The sequence below is a fragment of the Bos taurus genome, chromosome 11, assembly GCF_002263795.3.
Source record: "Bos taurus isolate L1 Dominette 01449 registration number 42190680 breed Hereford chromosome 11, ARS-UCD2.0, whole genome shotgun sequence".
Classification (NCBI taxonomy): Eukaryota; Metazoa; Chordata; class Mammalia; order Artiodactyla; family Bovidae; genus Bos; species Bos taurus.
This window is the reverse complement of record NC_037338.1, coordinates 83125484-83146152: the sequence shown is the minus strand read 5'-3', so window position 1 is coordinate 83146152 and position 20669 is coordinate 83125484. Positions and strand designations below refer to the sequence as shown.

The 20669-nt window shown below is 41.6% G+C and overlaps 1 protein-coding gene across 1 annotated transcript in view; it reads right to left on the bottom strand.

The window, feature by feature from the left end:
• NBAS (NBAS subunit of NRZ tethering complex) overlaps positions 1-20669 on the bottom strand; it is a gene marked incomplete in the record, with an annotated part of 468052 nt that overhangs the window by 61192 nt on the left and 386191 nt on the right. The window contains 1 exon segment of the mRNA NM_001192550.1: positions 2319-2537. Within this exon segment, the coding sequence (NP_001179479.1) occupies positions 2319-2537 (219 nt within the window).

The following is a 20669-nucleotide window of genomic DNA, read 5'->3' as shown; positions in this document are numbered from 1 at the left end:
TTTTTCTTTAAAATGACTCAGAGGAGTAAGGGTAGAAAGGAAATACATTGGTCATGTCTTGATAATGGTGAAAGCTGGGAGTTGAGCATATGAGCTTTCAGTTTACTATTCTTCTCATTGTGATACTTTCTGTATTTAAAAACAAACTACCTTTGAGTTAGGCAACAAAATTACTAGTATCCACAGTGAGACAAGAGAAAACTGAGGTTCCAATGGTCTGTGATTGAAGTTGCACTAACCTTCTTGAGTTTACAATATGGTCTTTCACTGAGTATATAATTAAAGAGGTTAAAATCAAAGCCTGCACTTAAAAGGGTTAATATATATAAGATTGAAGGTTATTTTCAGCATTTGATCTAAAAGGTGCCTTAACAAAATCATATAATGTCAATTTAGGGACCAGAAGAGGCTCCTGTTAAGGACCATCCATGGCCTAACAACATTCGCAATCAGCTATTCCAAGTGTGCTCAGTCCCTCAGTTGTGTTCAACTCTTTTCAACCCCATGGACTGCAGCTCATAAGGCTCCTCTGTCTACAAAATTTTCCAGGCAAGAGTACTGGAATGGGTTGCCATTTCCTTCTCTAGGGATCTTCCCGACCCAGGAATTGAACCCGGGTCTCCTGCATTGCAGACAGAGTCTTTACCAACTGAGCTACAAGGGAAGCCCCTTAATTGTCAATATTTTTAATATTGTCAATAATTGTAATTATTGATTATACAACTGTAACCATCAGCAGAATAAAATCAAGATTGGTAAGGCCAATTTGCTTCCTATGAAGGCTTCTATATTGCTCATACCATTATTTAATATTATTTATTAGATAGGATAATAGGCACTAAAAAAAATACAAAAATGAAATAAAACTGAAATCAGGCTTTTGGATTCCTCCCATTATCTCCTGGATGAGGGGCTTGCATTTTTGAGTCTCATATGTATTTTGAAGTATTCCATTTGTTTTATATTTGGACTCCTCTCCACTGACTGATTTTTCTAGTCAGGAATATATATATTGTTTTACAAGCCAAGAATACAATTCATTAAACACATAAGGTTAAAAAAAAAAATAAAGCAGATCAGTGGCCACTTATAGGTTCATTCACTACAGCATTACAAAGCGAATGGACTATTTTTTACACACCTAAACACTGTTTTTACCTGGGTGAAAACCATTTATGTAGTGATTTGTCAACTTTTTAGCTATAGAAAGTGAAAGTGAGTCACTCAGTCGTGTCCAACTCTTTGCAACACCATGGACTATGGGAATTCTCCAAGCCAGAATACTGGAGCGGGTAGCCTTTCCCTTCTCCAGGGGATGTTCCCAACCTAGGGATCAAACCCAGGTCTTCCACAATGCAGGCAGATTCTTTACCAGCTGAGCCACCAGGGAAGCCCAAGAATACTGGAGTGGGTAGCCTATCCCTTCTCCAGTGGATCTTCCAGACCCAGGAATGGAACTGGGGTCTTCTGCATTGCAGTGGATTCTTTACCAACTGAGCTATGGAAAAGAATATTAAAATTCCCATGATGGTGAATACAGAAGAAAAGCTCCCAAGGCTACAGAGGGTTCCCTTATGCAATCCGAACCCTCTGGTCCCCAAACCTCATAGGGGCTCATGACTCCCATGAGGGGGCCTTTTGAGACTCCACTAGACCAGAGGGTCCCAACTAGAATGAACTAGGAACAACTTCATCAGCCAAAAAGGTCATGTCGAGAATAAATTATATTGGAAAATACACCAGAAAAACAGGATGAGAACACACATTCTTAAAAAAAAAAAAATTCTGAGGCAGGTATGGATGGCTATTTCTGAATTTTTCTGGAAGTCAGGAGAAAAATTTATCATCATTCAATTGGAAAGCAAAACATCTCCCAGCTAGAAATAGAGCATGTTGTGTGTGTGTTGACTGCTCAGTCTCGTCTGACTCTTTGTGACCCCATGGACTGCTGCCCTCCAGGCTCCTTTGTCCAAGGAATTCTTGAGGCCAGAATAACTGGAGTGGATAGCCTTCAGAGGATCTTCTTCAGGGGATCTTCCCAACCCATGGATTGAACCCCGGTCTCCCATACTGCAGGTGGATTCTTTACCTGCTGAGCCACCAGGGAAGCCCATATGACTGAATCACTTGCTGTACACCTGAAACACAATCCTGTAAATTAACCATATACTTCAATTTAAAAAACAGTTACTGAAAAAAAAGTCTGCAAGATTGAAAAGCCTATCACAACTATGAATATAGCTTTAAAAGACAAATGAAAGAACACACTGATATTATCCAAGTGTGTGAGCATACAGAAGAAGTTTGCATTTCATTACCTGCTCACTGTTCTTCAGAGAAATGATGAAGCTGTGGTTGAGGGTTTCCAGGTGTGCCAGTGATTGCTCCAGATGATTCAAGGCATCTGCATAGGTCACCTGAGACCCACCAGCCTCCTCAGTGTCTTCTTCTAAGTTTCTTTTTCTTGGCTTTTCAATAAAATGTCTGACTGCCTTAATAGCCTTTCCAGTCATTTCTTTACGTGCTTCCAGAGACAGCTTTACCAACAATAACAAAAAGAGAGTGAGAGAGAGGAACTGAACAAAGGTAAGAATCACCCTGTGTATTACATGTGATGGATTTAGTACAGTATTTGTGTGGTAGAGAGAACAAAAGTGAAATTTTAATACATAAACTTTAACGAATAGGACTTTTCATGTGATGGATTTAGTAAAGTATTTGTGTGGTAGAGAGAACAAAAGTGAAATTTTAATACATAAACTTTAATGAATAGGACTTTTGCTATACTAGATTTTCTTCCATGAAGAAAACAAAAATAGGGTGGTATCATTTGCACTATTAAATGCATAAATATAGCTTTTTTAAAAATGCTAATACCCAAAGCAGGTGGTGTCATGGTGAAACATATTCAAATAGATTACTGGTTACAGTGAAAAAATGAGGAGTCATTTCTATAACCAATTCTGATAATTTATTATAAGGAAATAATTCAAAAGAAGAAAATAGTATAGGCATGAAGATTTTAACTGGAATAAGAATATAAAAATACGACTTTAAAAGCAATCCAATTGATAGTAAGAGAAATGGTAACTAGCGTATGACAAATCACTCGATAGAGTATATGCAGTCAGTAAGAGTTACAGTAAGAGTACAGCCATTATCACTGTTTGATTGTATCATTATCATAAAATGCTCAATTTAGGAATCAGAAATCATAAAACTGTATCATGCTTACATTAAAATCTGAACTATACCTGTGCATGTGAAAAGTGAAAGTCGCTCAGTCGTGTCCGACTCTTTGCCACCCCATGGACTATATAGTCCATGGAATTCTCCAGGTAAGAATACTGGAGTGGGTAGCCTTTCCCTTCTCCAGGGGATCTTCCCAGCCCAGGGACTGAACCCAGGTCTCCTGCATTGCAGGCAGATTATTTACCATCTGAGCCACCAGAGAAGCCCAAACGTGAAAGTGAAAGTGAATGTACCTGTGCCTGAAGACAACACACACACTAGTCGTGACCACTGTTGAAGTGTTGAGGCTACGAGCAATTCTGTTCTTGACTTTCCACATTTTCTATAATAACGTTATATTTACTCATTTACTCACCAGTTGCTTACTGAATTCGGATACGTGACAGTCACTATGATAGGCATGCAATGCTTATATTTTTTTTAATATTTAAAATATTAAGTTCACTTGGCCTCAAGAATACAAATTAAGTCTCAACTTAACCCGTTTTGATAGGCGCACCACATTCTTTGGAGCCACTCTGGGGCCTTTCAGGCCCTGCTGGTTTGTGCCGCTCCGGAGCCAGATTTTAGTCGCCTGTCAACTGCTCAAGCACATTTTTACTAGAGCTGTAAGAGGATTCTGTGTTGATTTAACAACAGCAACAACAACAGACAAAGCATCCTAGGACCAAACCTCACCTTCCTATTACTTCTTAAAATCAGTCATGTTGTGTCTGGTTATTCTGAAAGGTAGGCACAGGCGTCAAATACACAGCACTAACGACCCCACCAGGAGGCAAACCTCCCCTACCCTCCATCCCCAACAGCTGCCTCCAAGTCACTGCACATAAAATTAATGTTTTATAATAGATGGCTGGCGTTTTCTTAGCCTCTTATATATATGGATGAAAGGTATCTTTAGGAAGGCACTGTTTTCACTGCACTGTAACTGTCTGCAAATACAGCTTCAGAACAAGTTCTGCAACCCCAGCACCTATGACATAAAATCAGAAGCCACCAGTGACCAGCAAGGATCGGCTACAGTATTGTCTCTTCCCCTAAATAATCTGAGAATGCCTTTCTGTGACTGAGAAATACAAGATATCCTAGAACCCGTGTTTAGTTCAACAGACCTCCCTACGCCCCCAGTGATGTGGATGGAAAGACTGAGCCCCAGGGAAGGTAGCTGATACATTTGGGTTCGTGTCGAGTGAGAGAGTGAAAGTCGGATTTCAGGTCCATGGTGACCAAGCCAGTGCTCCCCGTCAGTGTCCACCACAGTCACTCGGTCATGTTGGCCTCATCACAGGATCTGACTGGGTGAGCGAATAAAATCAAGACTTCACAGCCCCACTGGACCCTGTATGACTTGCCCTCCAGCTCACCCCACCTCTCTAACCCAGTGTCCTCCTTTCTCCCACTCTCAGCCTACTCCTGAGACACTGACCTCCCTGCAGGCCCACACAGCCTTTCTGCTTGTCGGGCCCTCTGTCTGGAATGTTCTCCCAGGGATCCTCACGCTCATTCCTCAGGACGTGGTGGAAAGGTCACATTATACATGCGGTCTCCCTGAGCACCAAGGAAGAGCGGGCACACCCTCCGTCCTCACGGGGCCACCCTCTCCTCATCCTGCCTGGCTTTCTCCTCACCACTGGCATGCTGTGCTCCTACTTGCTGTGGTCTTCACTGCCGTCTCCCCAGAGCTCAGAACGGTGCCGCACACACAAGAAGTGTACTGAACATATAAAGGAATGAACGGATGAATGACAACATTTCAAAATGATAGAAGCGTGAAAGCAGACTTGTGGAAGCAGGAAAGCTTATGACACGTGTATAACCACTAGTGAGCACTCAGACACAGCAGGAGTGGAAAGGGCCGGATAGAAAATGCTGGGCTTTGGAGGTCACTTACGGTCTCTGACGTGCACACTTTTGGTTGGCTGGCTAGTTCTTAGAATCCTTTAAGGGCTGTAAAAACTAGCTTAGCTAAGGGCAGTACAAAACCGGCTGTGGGCTGAATTTGACCTATAGGCTACGATTGACTGACTCCCCAATCTAGAATATTAAAAAACTTTAGCTGGAAAGATGAACTGAGAATGTCTTGACTGCCAGGCTAGCTACAGAATCTGACCTGCAGGAGTTCAGGAGCCACTAAAGGCAATTGGTATTCTGAAGATAATTGCATGGGAACATTTTAGTCGGTTTTTTAGTTTAAAAACACGTTGTAGATTTTTTAATGTGAAACTACAAGTATCTGAGAAAAACTGTCATCATTTCTCAAGCCTGCCTTTGCCTGTCCTTTCCAAATCAGTTCAGGGTTCACTCCTTTGAGATGCTGTCATTAACATCATCTCCTCCCTTATGTGTTCCTTTTAAAGCTCACCTGTATCAAAGAACCCATCTCACTGTTAAAATTGTCTGGTTACTCGTACATTTCCCCTGACTAAACAATGTGACCCTTCAGGGAAGAAAATGTGCTTTTTAAAATCTCTGTACCCCTAGCCCTTAATACAATGTCTAGCACATTGTAGACAAACCGAAAATAGCTGCTAAATTACTCAACAACTCTGCTCAACATAAGGGTGTGGGGGAAGAACCTTTAAAAGTCCAATGAAATAGCATGTTCTCAACATGTCTCATGTCTCAAGAAATTTGTGGTCCAGAATGCGCCCAAAGGCTCCCTAGTGTCTTATTCCTATAAGATGGCCTCAAAAGACTAAACTTTATAAGGACATTTTCAAGAACTTGAAACAAAACCTCAGGACTAGATGTATGTTGTCGGGACAAAGCCAGTCAGTGGCAATCAGAAGTCACGCAGGAAAAGGCAGCAGGACGTTAGACACTGGACATTAGGCAGCGAGGCTGGCCCCGGGCTGGGTGCTGGTGACACAGACAAAATGAGATCAGGTCCCTGTCCCGGGGGATGCTACATTCTAGCTGGAAAGACAGAGAGAGAAATGGCATTGCAAGGAGGCAGGATCCTTCTTCAAGTGCAGTGGGGTAAACAGGACCTGCTGATGAGAACCTCCGAGGGGCAGTCTGTCTGGACAGGAAGGGGAGGGCTGGGGGGCGGGGGAGTTGGCAGGAAGGTTTGCTGAGGGATGCTATCTCTAAAGGGAGTCCTCAGGGGTGAGGAGGCATTAAGATGGGAAAGGAAGAACTTCAAGAGGTCTCCAGGTTAAAGGGGGTTGGGGGGATGCTGGGGTAAATGGATGCCACATGGCCTGGATGCCGAGTGCAAATAAAGGCCCATCAGAGCCTGAGAGAGGGAGAAGGAATGGGCCAGCACAAAGGGCACGTATGCTGGGCAAGAGGGCAGCTCTCTGTCACACTCGTGCCTGGGAAGGCGTGCAAGGAAGGAGCTGACACAGAAGAAGGACACAATCAGTGCTGCCGCGTCATGAATGGCTTGATTCAAAATTCACCAAGACAACTTCCCTTGTGTGCAGGGACCTTAAGGCTGATGAAATCTCACCAAGCAGATACTATTTTTCTCTTTTAAAAATGAATATAGTGTGACTTTCAGATAAGGTGGATATTTATAAAATGACAGGTGCCTTAGGAAAAGCCAGATGCTACCTACAGAGTCAGGGTGGGAAAGCCAGGCTTTATCTACCATTCACATTGCTAACATCAACTGTATTAACTAATGGAAAAGTCACAAGCGAATTATTTCACTCACACTTTGGTTTTAACATCACAGTTAATTTGAGAGACTGAAAACATTTTCTTTGACTAATACAGGATAGAGAGCTATCCGTTCTTTCTGGGTTCTATGTAAAATCTCGCTCCACTTTTCTTTCATCTCCTTTTCAAGCACAGACACTCCAGTGCTTACCATGTGCTGGGCCTAGTTTTGGCACAGGAGATACAAAAGGAAATTAAAACACAATCTCTACCTTAAAAGAACATCCATCCTAATGGAAAAACCAAACACAAAAATAAGTATTCATAAAACGTGACAGAAATATAAACTAACTATGCGGGTGCAAGAAAAAGTATCTGTCTTAGAAAGGCAAGAAAGTCTTTACAAAGGAGGTGGCACCTAAGCCAGGACTCGAAGGATGAGCGAGGATTCCTGTGAAGAAGAGGGTGAGGTGACCTTGCAACATGGGGAATTTGTTGTTGTCCAGTCACTAAGTTGTATTCGACTCTTTGCGACCCCATGGACTGCAGCACGCCAGGCTTCCCTGTCCTTCGCTGTCTCCTGGAGTTTGCTCAAACTCATGTCCATTGACTCTATGAGGCCATCCAACCATCTCATCCTCTGTTCCCCTCTTCTCCTGCCCTCAATCTTTCCCAGCACCAGAGTCTTTACTGGTGAGTCAGCTCTTGGCATCAGGTGGCCAAAGCTTCCAAACATTTCTGCCCAAGACCTGCACACTGTGTGCATCAAATCTCAATGTCAGAATATATGCGTAGGCATGTATGCATGTATTAAAAGCCCAAGTTTCATGAAACAATTTACCCCCTACTGTGCTGCTGCTAAGTCGCTTCAGTCGTGTCCGACTCTGTGTGACCCCATAGATGGCAGCCCTCCAGGCTCCCCCATCCCTGGGATTCTCCAGGCAAGAACACTGGAGTGGGCTGCCATTTCCTTCTCCAATGCATGAAAGTGAAAAGTGAAAGTGAAGTCGCTCAGTCGTGTCCGACCCTCAGTGACTCCATGGACTGCAGCCTTCCAGGCTCCTCCGTCCATGGGATTTTCCAGGCAAGAGTATGCAGTGGGGTGCCATTGCCTTCTCCGAGTTTACAAGCTATTCAAACATAAAAATAAGGATGCAGGTTTTGTCATAATGAATCATATACTTTAAAAAATCAACAGTAGAATTTTGCTCCTCTGCTTTAACTGTCAATTGCTTACATAATAAAAATGAATCATGGAGGATACAGAGGCCACTTTTTCTTTGCCTTTTCCCTTATGGAATAATCACAGTAATACTATCATTCTTCAGCAAAGTGTAAATGGCCCTATCTTTTGTACTGTTTACTTTCAGCACTGACATAGCTAATACATCCCTAAGTTCTTCAACAACTTGAAGGTCACCTTTATCCTAATGAAGAGGGCCATGAAGAATGTTAGAAACGAGATGTTCCTGCAATCAGTAGTGAAGGTTCCTGTCCACTGGGGCTGTGAAAGCATTCATTCACATTTTCCATTTAAAAATCTTTTCCTATCAAATGCATGCATGGGATACATAACACAAACTGTTATTATTAAGAGCATTTTAAGTAGATCTAATGAGTTTATGTCAAAATCAAGAGTAAGTATGAAAATCTAGATCTTATTCTAACTCTTACAACTATGTTGGATCATTCAAAACCAAACTGAACTGTTGCTAGATGTTTGAAACTGGGCTGAAAGGAATTCAAATGTCATTTTTAGATGTTCTAGGTGACAGTAAACAGAAAGAGGGATAAAGAAAAGCAGAAGGGGAACTGACTGTGCTGAGCACCTACTGACACCAAGATCTTTATTCTTGCTATTTTATTTAATCTTCACGGTGTTTATTCAAGGTGTCCGTTACAGATACTGTGCTTGTCTCCCTTACGTCCACTTCATACCTTGTCTAGTAAATGCTGACCATGCCATGGCCATGGGACTGACTCAGGGCTGCCTAGGGTTAGTGCTGATGGAGTCAGACCATTCACGGTAATCCCACACCTCTCACCACAGTGGTTAGTTCAGGTGGTCGGGCCGACTGACGACCAAAAGCCACAGGAATCTGTTCAGGGGTGATGTAACCCCTGAATGAGAGGCTCAGGTTTTCTTTTCTATGCACACGTGGAGCTTTCTTACTCTACCTGCTGTGTATCGATTAGGAAGTGATGTAGCCTGTTTCCATCATTCAGTGCACTAAAGCAAAGAGCCTGAGGGTGAAACTAACACCACAGACAACACAGAAAAGAGAAACTGGCTTGTTGATGACCACTCATTGTTGAATCACCCAACCCCAAAGTCAGCCCCACCTCTGAGCTTTTGAGTTACATAAGCCAGGAAATTTTCTGCTCAGTTAAGCTAATTTAATTGGATTTTCACTTGTGTCTAAAAACATTCTAAAATTAATCTATATTTATATAGGAGCAATTATTATTCCCCATTATGTAGAGGAGAAAACTCAAGAGTCATTTCCCCAAGGTCGAGCTTGATGGGAAATCAGGAAGGTCTAACTATAAACCTGTCTCTCTATTCATCACCATGCTGCCACTCAAAGAACTTCACAACGTGTCTAAGATTCACCAGGATTTAATTTGATATGATGAAAGGCCACAATATTTGGTTCAATTCACTTCAGTCGCTCAGTCGTGTCGGACTCTTTGCAACCCCATGAACCGCAGCACGCCAGACCTCCCTGGCCATCACCAACTCCCGGAATCCACTCAAACCCATGTCCATTGTGTCGGTGATGCCATCCAACCATCTCATCCTCTGTCGTCCCCTTCTCCTCCTGCCCTCAATCTTTCCCAGCTTCAGGGTCTTTTCAAATGAGTCAGCTTTCTGCATCAGGTGGCCAAAGTATTGGAGTTTCAGCTTCAACAACAGTCCCTCCAATGAACACCCAGGAACGATCTCCTTTAGGATAGACTGGTTGGATTTCCTTGCAGTCCAAGGGACTCTCAAGAGTCTTCTCTAACACCACACTTCAAAAGCATCAATTCTTCAGTGCTCAGCTTTCTTTATAGTCCAACTCTCACATCCATACATGAACACTGGAAAAACCATAGCCTTGACTAGACAGACCTTTGTTGGCAAAGTAATGTCTCTGCTTTTTAATATGCTGCCTAGGTTGGTCATATCTTTCCTTCCAAGAAGTAAGCATCTTTTAATTTCATGGCTGAAATCACCATCCACAGTGATTTTGGAGCCCCCAAAATAAAGTCTGATACTGTTTCCACTGTTTCCCCATCTATTTGCCATGAAGTGATGGGACCGGATGCCATGATCTTTGTTTTCTGTATGTTGAGCTTCAAGCCAACTTTTTCACTCTCCTCTTTCACTTTCATCAAGAGGCTCTTTAGTTCTTCTTCACTTTCTGCCATAAGGGTGATGTCATCTGAATATCTGAGGTTATTGATATTTCTCCTGGCAATCTTGATTCCAGCTTGTGCTTCCTCCAGTCCAGCATTTCTCATGATGTACTCTGCATATAAGTTAAATAAGCAGGGTGACAATATCCAGTCTGTTGTTCCATGTCCAGTTCTAACTGTTGCTTCCTGACCTGCATACAGATTTCTCAAGAGGCAGATCAGGTGCTCTGGTATTCCCATCTCTTTCAGAATTTTCCACAGTTTATTGTATCCACACAGTCAAAGGCTTTGGCATAGTCAATAAAGCAGAAATAGATGTTTTTCTGGAACTCTCTTGCTTTTTCCATGATCCAGAGGATGTTGGCAATTTGATCCCTGGTTCCTCTGCCTTTTCTAAAACCAGCTTGAACATCTGGAAGTTCACAGTTCACGTATTGCTGAAGCCTGGCTTGGAGAATTTTGAGCATTACTTTACTAGCATGTGAGATGAGTGCAATTGTGTGGTAGTTTGAGCACTCTTTGGCATTACCTTTCTTTGGCATTGGAATGAAAACTGACATTTTCCAGTCCTGTGGCCACTGATGAGATTTCCAAATTTGCTGACATATTGGGTGCAGCACATTCACAGCATCATCTTTTAGAATTTGAAATAGCTCAAATGGAATTCCATCGCCTCCACTAGCCTTGTTCGTAGTGATGCTTCCTAAGGCCCACCTGACTTCACATTCCAGGATGTCCGGCTCTAGGTGAGTGGGAGTGATTACACCTTCATGATTATCTGGCTCATGAAGATCTTTTTTTGTACAGATTTTCTGTGTATTCTTGCCACCTCTTAACATCTTCTGCTTCTGTTAGGCCAGGGAATGGCAAACCACTTCAGTATTCTTGCCTTGAGAACCCCATGAACAGTATGAAAAGGCAAAAAGATATGACATTGAGAGATGAACTCCCCAGGTCAGTAGGTGCCCAATATGCTACTGGAGATCAGTGGAGAAATAATTCCAGAAAGAATGAAGGGATGGCCACAATATTAATGGAGGGAATTTTCCAGATTTTCCAGGGTCAGTGTTAATTTAAAAGTGTTTTACTCTGTTCTCCTCATGGAAATTTTGTCATTTGATAAGTGGCATCAATGCATCATAGTCTTCCACACATATGGGTGGAATGAAAAACTCGCTCATCAGATGACATACGCTAGGCAGAAATCTGGTTATACTATGATTAAGGAACTCGCTATGTGATTCAGTGACCAAAAGGTTAAATAGCATCCTCAAAGGATGTTTACAGAAATGCATTATGAAAGCAGAGATATAGCACACATGCCTGCATTACAGTAATTAGCACAAACTGAGTCACTCTAGTGTCAATGCCTCTCTGGTCCATCTTCATCTCTCCCATAAAATACCACACTGGCCTTCACACTGGAGTTTCCCTGTGTCCAAGCTGGTGCCCTCTGTTTCTTTCTCTGATCATCACCAAGGTGATCTTTCTAAAGCAAGAATCTGAGAATGTCACTACCCAGCCTAAAATTTACGTCTAATAGGTCCATTCTCAGGATAGTCTAAAACCTTTAGCCAGGTAAGCATTCATTCATTACCAGGCTCTTTCTTCTCTCTGTAGCCTCATCAAGATACTTCTATCTATATCATATGTCTTGTAGTCAACTGAAGGCACTAGATTATCCCATGCCTGTACCAAACTGCCACATCTACCTGGAATGCCCCTCCTCTTTTAATTTTTCCCTGCATGACCAACACCCTCATTTATTAAGACTGGACTCAAATACCTCATCTACTATGAGGCCTTTCCTGGGTGGTCCCATCAACTAACTGTTTACCGTCTCCATCTGTGAAAAGTTCCCCCTGATGGTAGGCAGAAACAACCAGCATCCTGAGATGGATGCAATTAGACAGGGATCTTCCTTTGGGTACCATTACTTGAAAAGCTTTTGGCACCAGCCGAGTGGAGAGGGCATGACTTTCCATTATAAATCCCTTTACTGCCCAGGCAAGAGAAAGTATTCATAAAATGGCAATTAGAAAATAAATCTGCTTATAAGTTTAAAAGGTACTTAATAAATGAGAGAAGGGATCATAGGATGAACAAAGAATGGAGGAGGAGAGGGGGACCCACATCACTGAAGATTTATGGTTGAACAACGAAAAATTCAGAACCCTGAAGTCAGCCAGGCAGAGAATAACATTTCAGCAGGGAGGTAATTTTTGGATTTTTTGCCTTTCTTTTTTTTCCTAAATGTTAAAATACACTTTGGTATTTGCTGTACATTATTCTAAGATTGCTGATTTATTCTTCTGTCTTCCCCAAGACGTCCACCCCCTGTGAATTTAGAGCCCACAAGCCTCCCAGGAAGGAGTGTGTACTCTTTCTTGTGCTTTATTCATGGAGAAGCCTGCAAGGGCTGCGGAAACACAGCAGCTGAGTGCCTGCCAGACTCCTCCTCGGCAACAGAGGCATCATCATTTATGATTGGATGGCGAACATGGTCTTTCAGCCAATTTTCAATCTTACTAAATTATTACCATAGCCAATTTGAAATAATTTCCAAGCACAAACAGAGAATGAGTTTTCAGCTTGCCAGTCAAGCCAATAATCACGAGTACCCAAGATGGGCTTTTGCAGCCAAATTTCTCAGTCGAGGGAGGCCGTGGGAAGCAAGATTTGGGGAGCAGGCCTATCGACGAATCTTGACTTGGTCACATCTAGCTCATAATACACAGTCTCATGAGCAGTCTCATGGAGCAGTCATTTAACATCCTTTAGCTTTAATTTTCTTATCTCTTAAAATGATGATAAAAGTATTTATTTCACAGAGGTGGCAGGACAATTCACAGAGTAACATTACAATAAATACCACCTTCCCCTTCTTATAGTATCTTATTTGAGGGCTGGAGGTGAAGAGGAAAATGGTTAATCCACATCCGTTGTTAGCCTAGATGACTATGAAAGACTTTTGGAAGAAAACATTAGTCCCTCTTATTGTTACAGGGTGATGTTGACAGACAATCTAAGGGCCAATTCTCAGGCTGCTTCTTCTACAGGTCACAATACACAGAGTGGATGCCATACCCACAATCCCTCCTTGAGGAAGCAGCCAAACGGGCCTGTTAAACATAGGCTGTCTGCTTGGCAACAAAACTCTTCTGAATCTGACCACAGCTATATTCCTAGCACTGAGAACAATTTCTGATACACAGGAGGCACTGATGGTGTTTTTTCAGTCTTGGATAACAAATAACCCAAATTCAGAAGCTTAAAACATTGATTATCTCACAGTTCCTGTGATTCATGAATCTGGTATGGTTTAGCTAGGTGCCTCTCTGGATTAAGATCTTTTATGAGGCTAGAAATGAACCACTGGTCAGTTCTGTGGTTTCATCAGGTCGCTTGGTTGGGTGGCAGGAGATGCATAACCACAGTTACTCCAGGGTGACTGGCATCCTGGGTCTCACCATCCGGGGCTCTTCACAACAAGGTGCGTCGATTCCCCAAGAGCGCATGACCCAAGGAGGGGGGACGGCACCCAAGACAGAAGCCACGGTCTTGTCAGAACTTACTTTGTAAAGGGCATCCCGTCACTTTTGCTGCACATATTCTGCTTGTTAAAAGTGAATTAAGTCAGTCCAGTCCACACTCAAAGGGAGGAGATCACACACGGGATTCAACACTGGAAGGTCAAGATCATTAAGGGTCATCGCACAGGCTGTCTTTCCCAGCCTATTCATTGACTCAAAAAACATCTGGTCAATGAATGAACAAAGTAGCCAATGATGCCTACTTGAAGAGATCCTGTGCCAAATAGGAAAACTAGACCGACTTCTAGGGAACTTTGTGGATTTTTCACTTTTCATAAATGGAAAAAGCGCAAGTGGGCAAATAATCAACTTTGGAAGCGTAAAGACGACATAAGACTTTTACCAGGCCAGCCTTTCTTTTCCTTAGAGTCTTGTAACAGGTCATTTTTCATAGGACTGTCTATGTTTTATTTATGAATAAGTTATATTACATCATATTATGCTTCAAAAACTATTGTCTATCCTTTGAGTATTCTACCTGCTCCCTTTATTCTGTGCCTTTGACAATCACATGGGAAACAATTTTTTTTAAGATTTGCTCCTTTTTGCTTATCTCCTAAGCTCCTGGCTTTCTGCATTTTCGTCAAGATAGGATATGCTTATCAAACAAAACTCTCACCTTGGAAAATAGAAGAAAATGGTGCCTTAAATGAAAAGGCATTTAAGAACAGGAATGGAAGGATAATGTTTACAACTGTAATAATACATACAATCTAGCTGAAGGTCAGATGAGAGCAATATATATTGCACATTTAAAAACCCTGAGATAATCACTACTATGTAGCATTAGTAACAAATATATGCCTGGAATATAGAAGGCATTCAATAAACATTTACTGATTATCTCTTCCTTTGAACACACGGCATTTATTAATATCCTTAATGATACTTCTTATATTAAATTATAAATTCATTTGATATGTATTCATACATTTATCCCAATCAACTGTGAGCTTCAAAAGGGCAAGGAGCTTGGCAGTCTTTATTTAAACCTGTTTACAGCACCTAGAACAACGGTACTGAAAATGTGCTCACATAAACAGTTTCTGAATGTATCTGGAATGGATAAAGTCACTCAGTTTGAAATCAAATAAGTCAAATGCTGACTACATCAAAACCAAAGATAAATAGGCAAAATACTGATGAGATTATAGGAGGAAAAAGTATGAGTTAACATTCAGTCACCCTGTAAAAGTGAGTAAACGTAATGCTTTACAGTCAAGTTTGCTAAGTCACTTCACTCGTGTCCAACTCTGCGACCCCATGGACTGTGGCCCACAAGGCTTCTCAATCCATGGGATTCTCCAGACAGGAACACTGGAGTGGGCTGCCATTTTGTTCTCCAATAGTCAAGTTCAGTATGATTATAAAATAGCAACAACAAACACCATTAAAATTTAGGGGGGAAATGGACAGCATATGCGTATGCCTGATGCGTACAGCTGACTGATCTTCGACAAAGAAACAAAGGCAATACAATGGAGCAAAGACAGTTTTTTCAACAAATGGTGCTGGAACCACTGGACATGCACATGCCAAAAAAAGGAAGGAAAAAAATCAATCTAAACCCGGACCTACATCTTTCACAAAAATTAACTACAAATGGACCTTATACTTAAGCGTAAAACACACAACTAAAAACTTTTAAGAGATCACATAGGAGAAAATCTAGATGACCTGAGTAGGGATATGAGTTTTCAGATATAATACCAAAGACATAATCCATAGAAATAGTTGATAACTAGACTTTACTAAAATTAAAAACTTTTGCTCTGAGCAATAACAATGTTGAGAAAGTGAGAGACATGCTACAGATGGGAAGAAAATATTTGCAAAAGATACATCTGATAAACTACTGTTATATAAGATATACAAAGAACTCTTAAAACAACAATAAGAAAACAAGCCAGTTAAAAAATGGGCCAAGGACTTTAAAACACATCTCATCAAAGAATATATACAGATGGCAAATAAACATGTAAGAAGATACTGGATATCATATATCCTCAGGGAAATGTAAATTAAAACACCAGTGAGATACCACTACACACAGATCAGAACGGCCAAAATCTAGAACTCTGACACCATCAAATGCTGGCTAGGATGTGGAGAAACAAGAACTCTCATTCATTGCTGGTGGGAATGCAAAATGGTACAGTCACTTTGGAAGACAGTTTGGAAGTTTCTTACAAAATTAAACACATTCTTACCATATAATTGTACTCCTTGGTATTTATCCAAAGGAGCAGAAAACTTACATCTACATAAAAACCTACACATTAATGTTTACAAGAGCTCTAATCATAATTGCCAAAACTTAAGAAATGACCACATGTCCTGTGGTAGGTGATCAGATAAATAAACCAGTATATCCACACAATGGGATATTATTCAGCATTAAAAAGAAATAAACTATCATGCCATGAAAAGAAACAGAGAATCTCAAACGCATATTACTAAGTGAAAGAAGCCATTCTGAAAAGGCTATGGAGCTTATGACTATATGCAGCTATAGTCTATATAAAAGCATAGCAAAAATATGGACACGGTAAAAAGATCAATGGTTGCCAGGGGTTTGGGCGGGGGTCATGAATAGGGAGAACACAGAGGATTTTTAGGGCAGTGAAAATACTCTGATATTCAATGTGGTTAGATAATAATGTCACTATGCATCTGTCCGCACCTACAGAAAGAACAACACTAAGGTGAACAGTAAGGTGAACTATGGGCTTTGGGTGACGATGATGTGTCAATGTAGGTTTATCAATTAAAAAAAAAGTATCTCCTAATGAGGGATCTTGAAAGTGGGGGAGATTATACATGTATAGGGGCAGGAACAACTAGGAAACCTCTGTACCTTCCTCTTAATTTTGTTGTGAACCAAAACTGCTCTAAAAAATAGTCCTAAAAAATATATGAGAAAGGAACTTTTCATTCAGAAAAGGATGGTCAGAAACAGTGTCTTCTGAGACAAACATGCATTTGACATGCATCCTTTCAATTTAAAAAAATTATGAAGATCAAAAGATCTTCATTCACTGTTGTAATGTATACACAAAGATCAATGTGGACATATACACACACTGCTGCTGCTAAGTCACTTCAGTCGTGTCCGACTCTGTGCGACCCCATAGACAGCAGCCCAACAGGCTCCCCCGTCCCTGGGATTCTCCAGGCAAGAATACTGGAGTGGGTTGCCATTTCCTTCTCCAATGCTTGAAAGTGAAAACTGAGAGTGAAGTTGCTCAGTCGTGTCTGACTCCTAGCGACCCCATGGACTGCAGCCCACCAGGCTCCTCCATCCATGGGAGTTTCCAGGCAAGAGTACTGGAGTGGGGTGCCATTGTCTTCTCCATATACACACACACACACAGCAGTAATTAGAAAGACATGCATGTAGTTTCTTTGGCTTTAAAGTTAGTATGTTTGATCTTAAATAAACTAAGATCCACTGACTTACATATAAGAAAGTATGTATGCATTATGGAACTACATCAGCTTTAAGGGTTTGGTTTTTTTCCAATACTTTTTACCATTTTTCCATTTTGGTATTTAAAAAAAAAAAAAAAAAGCTGACGTAGTGCCATAATGCATACATACTTTCTTATATGTAAGACAGTGGATCTTAGTTGATTTAAGATCAAACATACTAACTTTAAAGTCAAAGAAACTAAATGGCATGGACCTAACAGAAGCAGAAGATATTAAGAAGAGGTGGCAAGAATACACAGAAGAACTGTACAAAAAAAGATCTTCACGACCCAGATAATCATGATGGTGTCATCACTCACCTAGAGCCAGACATCCTGGAATGTGAAGTCAAGTGGGCCTTAGAAAGCATCTCTACGAACAAAACTAGTGGAGGCGATGAATTCCAGTTGAGCTATTTCAAATCCTGAAAAATGATGCTGTGAATGTGCTGCATTCAATATGTCAGCAAATTTGGAAAATTCAGCAGTTCCCACAGGACTGGAAAAGGTCAGTTTTCATTCCAATCCCAAAGAAAACTAATGCCAAAGAATGCTCAAACTACTGCACAATTGCACTCATCTCACATACTAGTAATGCTCAAAATTCTCCAAGCCAGGCTTCAGCAATATGTGAACCGTGAACTTCCAGATGTTCAAGCTGGTTTTAGAAAAGGCAGAGGAACCAGAGACCAAATTGCCAACATCTGCTGGATCATCAAAAAAGCAAGAGAGTTCCAGAAAAACATCTATTTCTGCTTTATTGACTATGCCAAAGCCTTCGACTGTGTGGATCACAATAAACTGTGGAAAATTCTGAAAGAGATGGGAATCCCAGACCACCTGAGCTGCCTCTTGAGAAACCTGTATGCAGGTCAGGAAGCAACAGTTAGAACTGGACATGGAACAACAGACTGGTTCCAAATAGGAAAAGGAGTACATCAAGGCTGGATATTGTCACCCTGCTTATTTAACTTATATGCAGAGTACATCATGAGAAATGCTGGGCTTGATGAAGCACAAGGTGGAATCAAGATTGCCAGGAGAAATATCAATAACCTTAGATATGCAAATGACAGCACCCTTATGTCAGAAAGTGAAGAAGAACTAAAGAGCTTCTTGATGAAAGTGAAAGAGGAGAGTGAAAAAGTTGGCTTAAAGCTCAACATTCAGAAAACTAAGATCATGGCATCTGGTTCCATCACTTCATGGCAAATAGATGGGGAAACAGTGGAAACAGTATCAGACTTTATTTTGGGGGCTCCAAAATCACTGCAGATGGTGACTGCAGCCATGAAATTAAAAGATGCTTGCTCCCTGGAAGCAAAGTTATGACCAACCTAGATAGCATATTAAAAAGCAGAGACATTACTTTACCAACAAAGGTCATCTAGTCAAAGCTATGGTTTTTCCAGTAGTCATGTATGGATGTGAGAATTGGACCATAAAGAAAGCTGAGCACCAAAGAATTGATGCTTCTGAACTGGAGTGTTGGAGAAGACTCTTCAGAGTCCCTTGGACTGTAACGAAATTCAATCAGTCCATCCTAAAGGAAATCAGTCCTGAGTTTTTATTGGAGGGAGTGATGTTGAAACTGATACTCCAACACTTTGTCCACCTGGTGCAAAGAGCTGACTCATTGGAAAAGACCCTGATGCTGGGAAAGATTGAAGGCAGGAGGAGAAGGGGATGACAGAGGATGAGATGGTTGGATGGCATCACCGACTCAATGGACATGAGTTTGAGTAAACTCCGGGAGTTGGTGATAGACAGGGAGGACTGGCATGCTGCAGTCCAGGGGGTCACAAAGAGTAGGACACAAATGAGCGACTGAACTCAAGTGTCTAAAACCTTATTACATATAAAAGTAAAGGGTGGCAGAATCACAGTCCCCAAAGAGGTATATCCTAATCCTTGGATCTGCGAACATGCTATGGTAACGGCAAAGGGACTTTGCCGATGTGATTAATGGTCCAGTCCCTGCAATGGGGAGATTATCCAAGGCTTTCCACGCAGGCTCCCATCTTTTCACGTCAGTCCTTGAAAGTGAGACCCTTTCCTGGCTTTGGTTGGAGAGAAGTATGTGAAGACAGAGAATCGGAGGGAGGCAGTGTTGTCGGCTTTGAAGATGGAGGAGAGGGGCCACGAGCCAAAGAAGGGAGTTTCACTTCCTTCACTCACCACTGGATTCTCCCCTGGAACCTCCAGCAACAGTGGAGCCCTTCCTAAACCTGCATTTCAGCCCAGAGACCCCTGCCCAACCTCTCACCTACAAAATTAAAGACAATTAATGATATTATTTCAGCACTGAGGGGTGTGGTAATCAGTTACAGTAGCACTAGGAAAAGTAATACATGGAGGCGATTTTTTTATTACTTTTTCGTTTCTTCTCCTTTTTTTAAAAAAAAAGGAGAAACCCATATAAATTGTGTCAAGGAAAAAATGATTATAACTGACACATATGAAATCCAGGCTATTTGAGGAATAAAGAAGAAAGGGGCATGAAAGTCTTGGGGGATATATGGTATTTTTATTCCATTTCTCAAAGAGCAAGGAAGGAAGTGGTTCTATTTCTTGTTACAAAAAAGAGACCAGATAAGGGGCAGATGTGGACTCCATATAAGAAATAACATCAATGGATCCAATCTGCTTCAGAAAATAGTGGGTGCCTCCCTGAGGAAAAAAGATTATCATTGGCTGAAGACCTCTAACTCTAAATAGATAAGACTAGGATTGGAATTCTGACTCAGCTACTAAGCTGCTTCTGACCTTGAACAAATTACTTAACCTCTAACCTTCAGTGTGCTCATTTCAAACCGAGATGTAATATCAACCTTGCAGGGTCACTGTGATGATAACTAGAGAGAAGGTCAAGTGGAGAGCCAGCTTCTGGTACATAATAAGTGAACAATAAATGGGAGCTATTACCACTGTTATTACACAGCACGTGCAGTGATCTCTGTAGATGACAGGTAACGCCTGAGGTCTTATAATTTATTGTTAGCTTGACCTTCATTTAGTATGTGTGGCAGGAACCATTTTCCTGTCCTTTGCACAGTTACTACCCAGGCCTGCAGAGGAGGACGTTCCCCGATTGGTCCTGAGAAGGAAAGTACTGCTGCTCTCTTCGCCTTTCACTTTCGGGGGAGGAGGAGGGACAGCTGACGACACAAGGGGGAAGACACTGACGCTGGGTGGCTGGTCCTTTCCCTTTCTTTCTGAGATGTGCCTGTGACTTTTCTCCTGCTCTTGTCCTCCCGGCGGCCGACATTTGTGGGATAAGTGTGGACTTTGGTTCAAGTGAGGCATTATGTGTCCAATACACTCATGTGACTACTGAACATTTGAA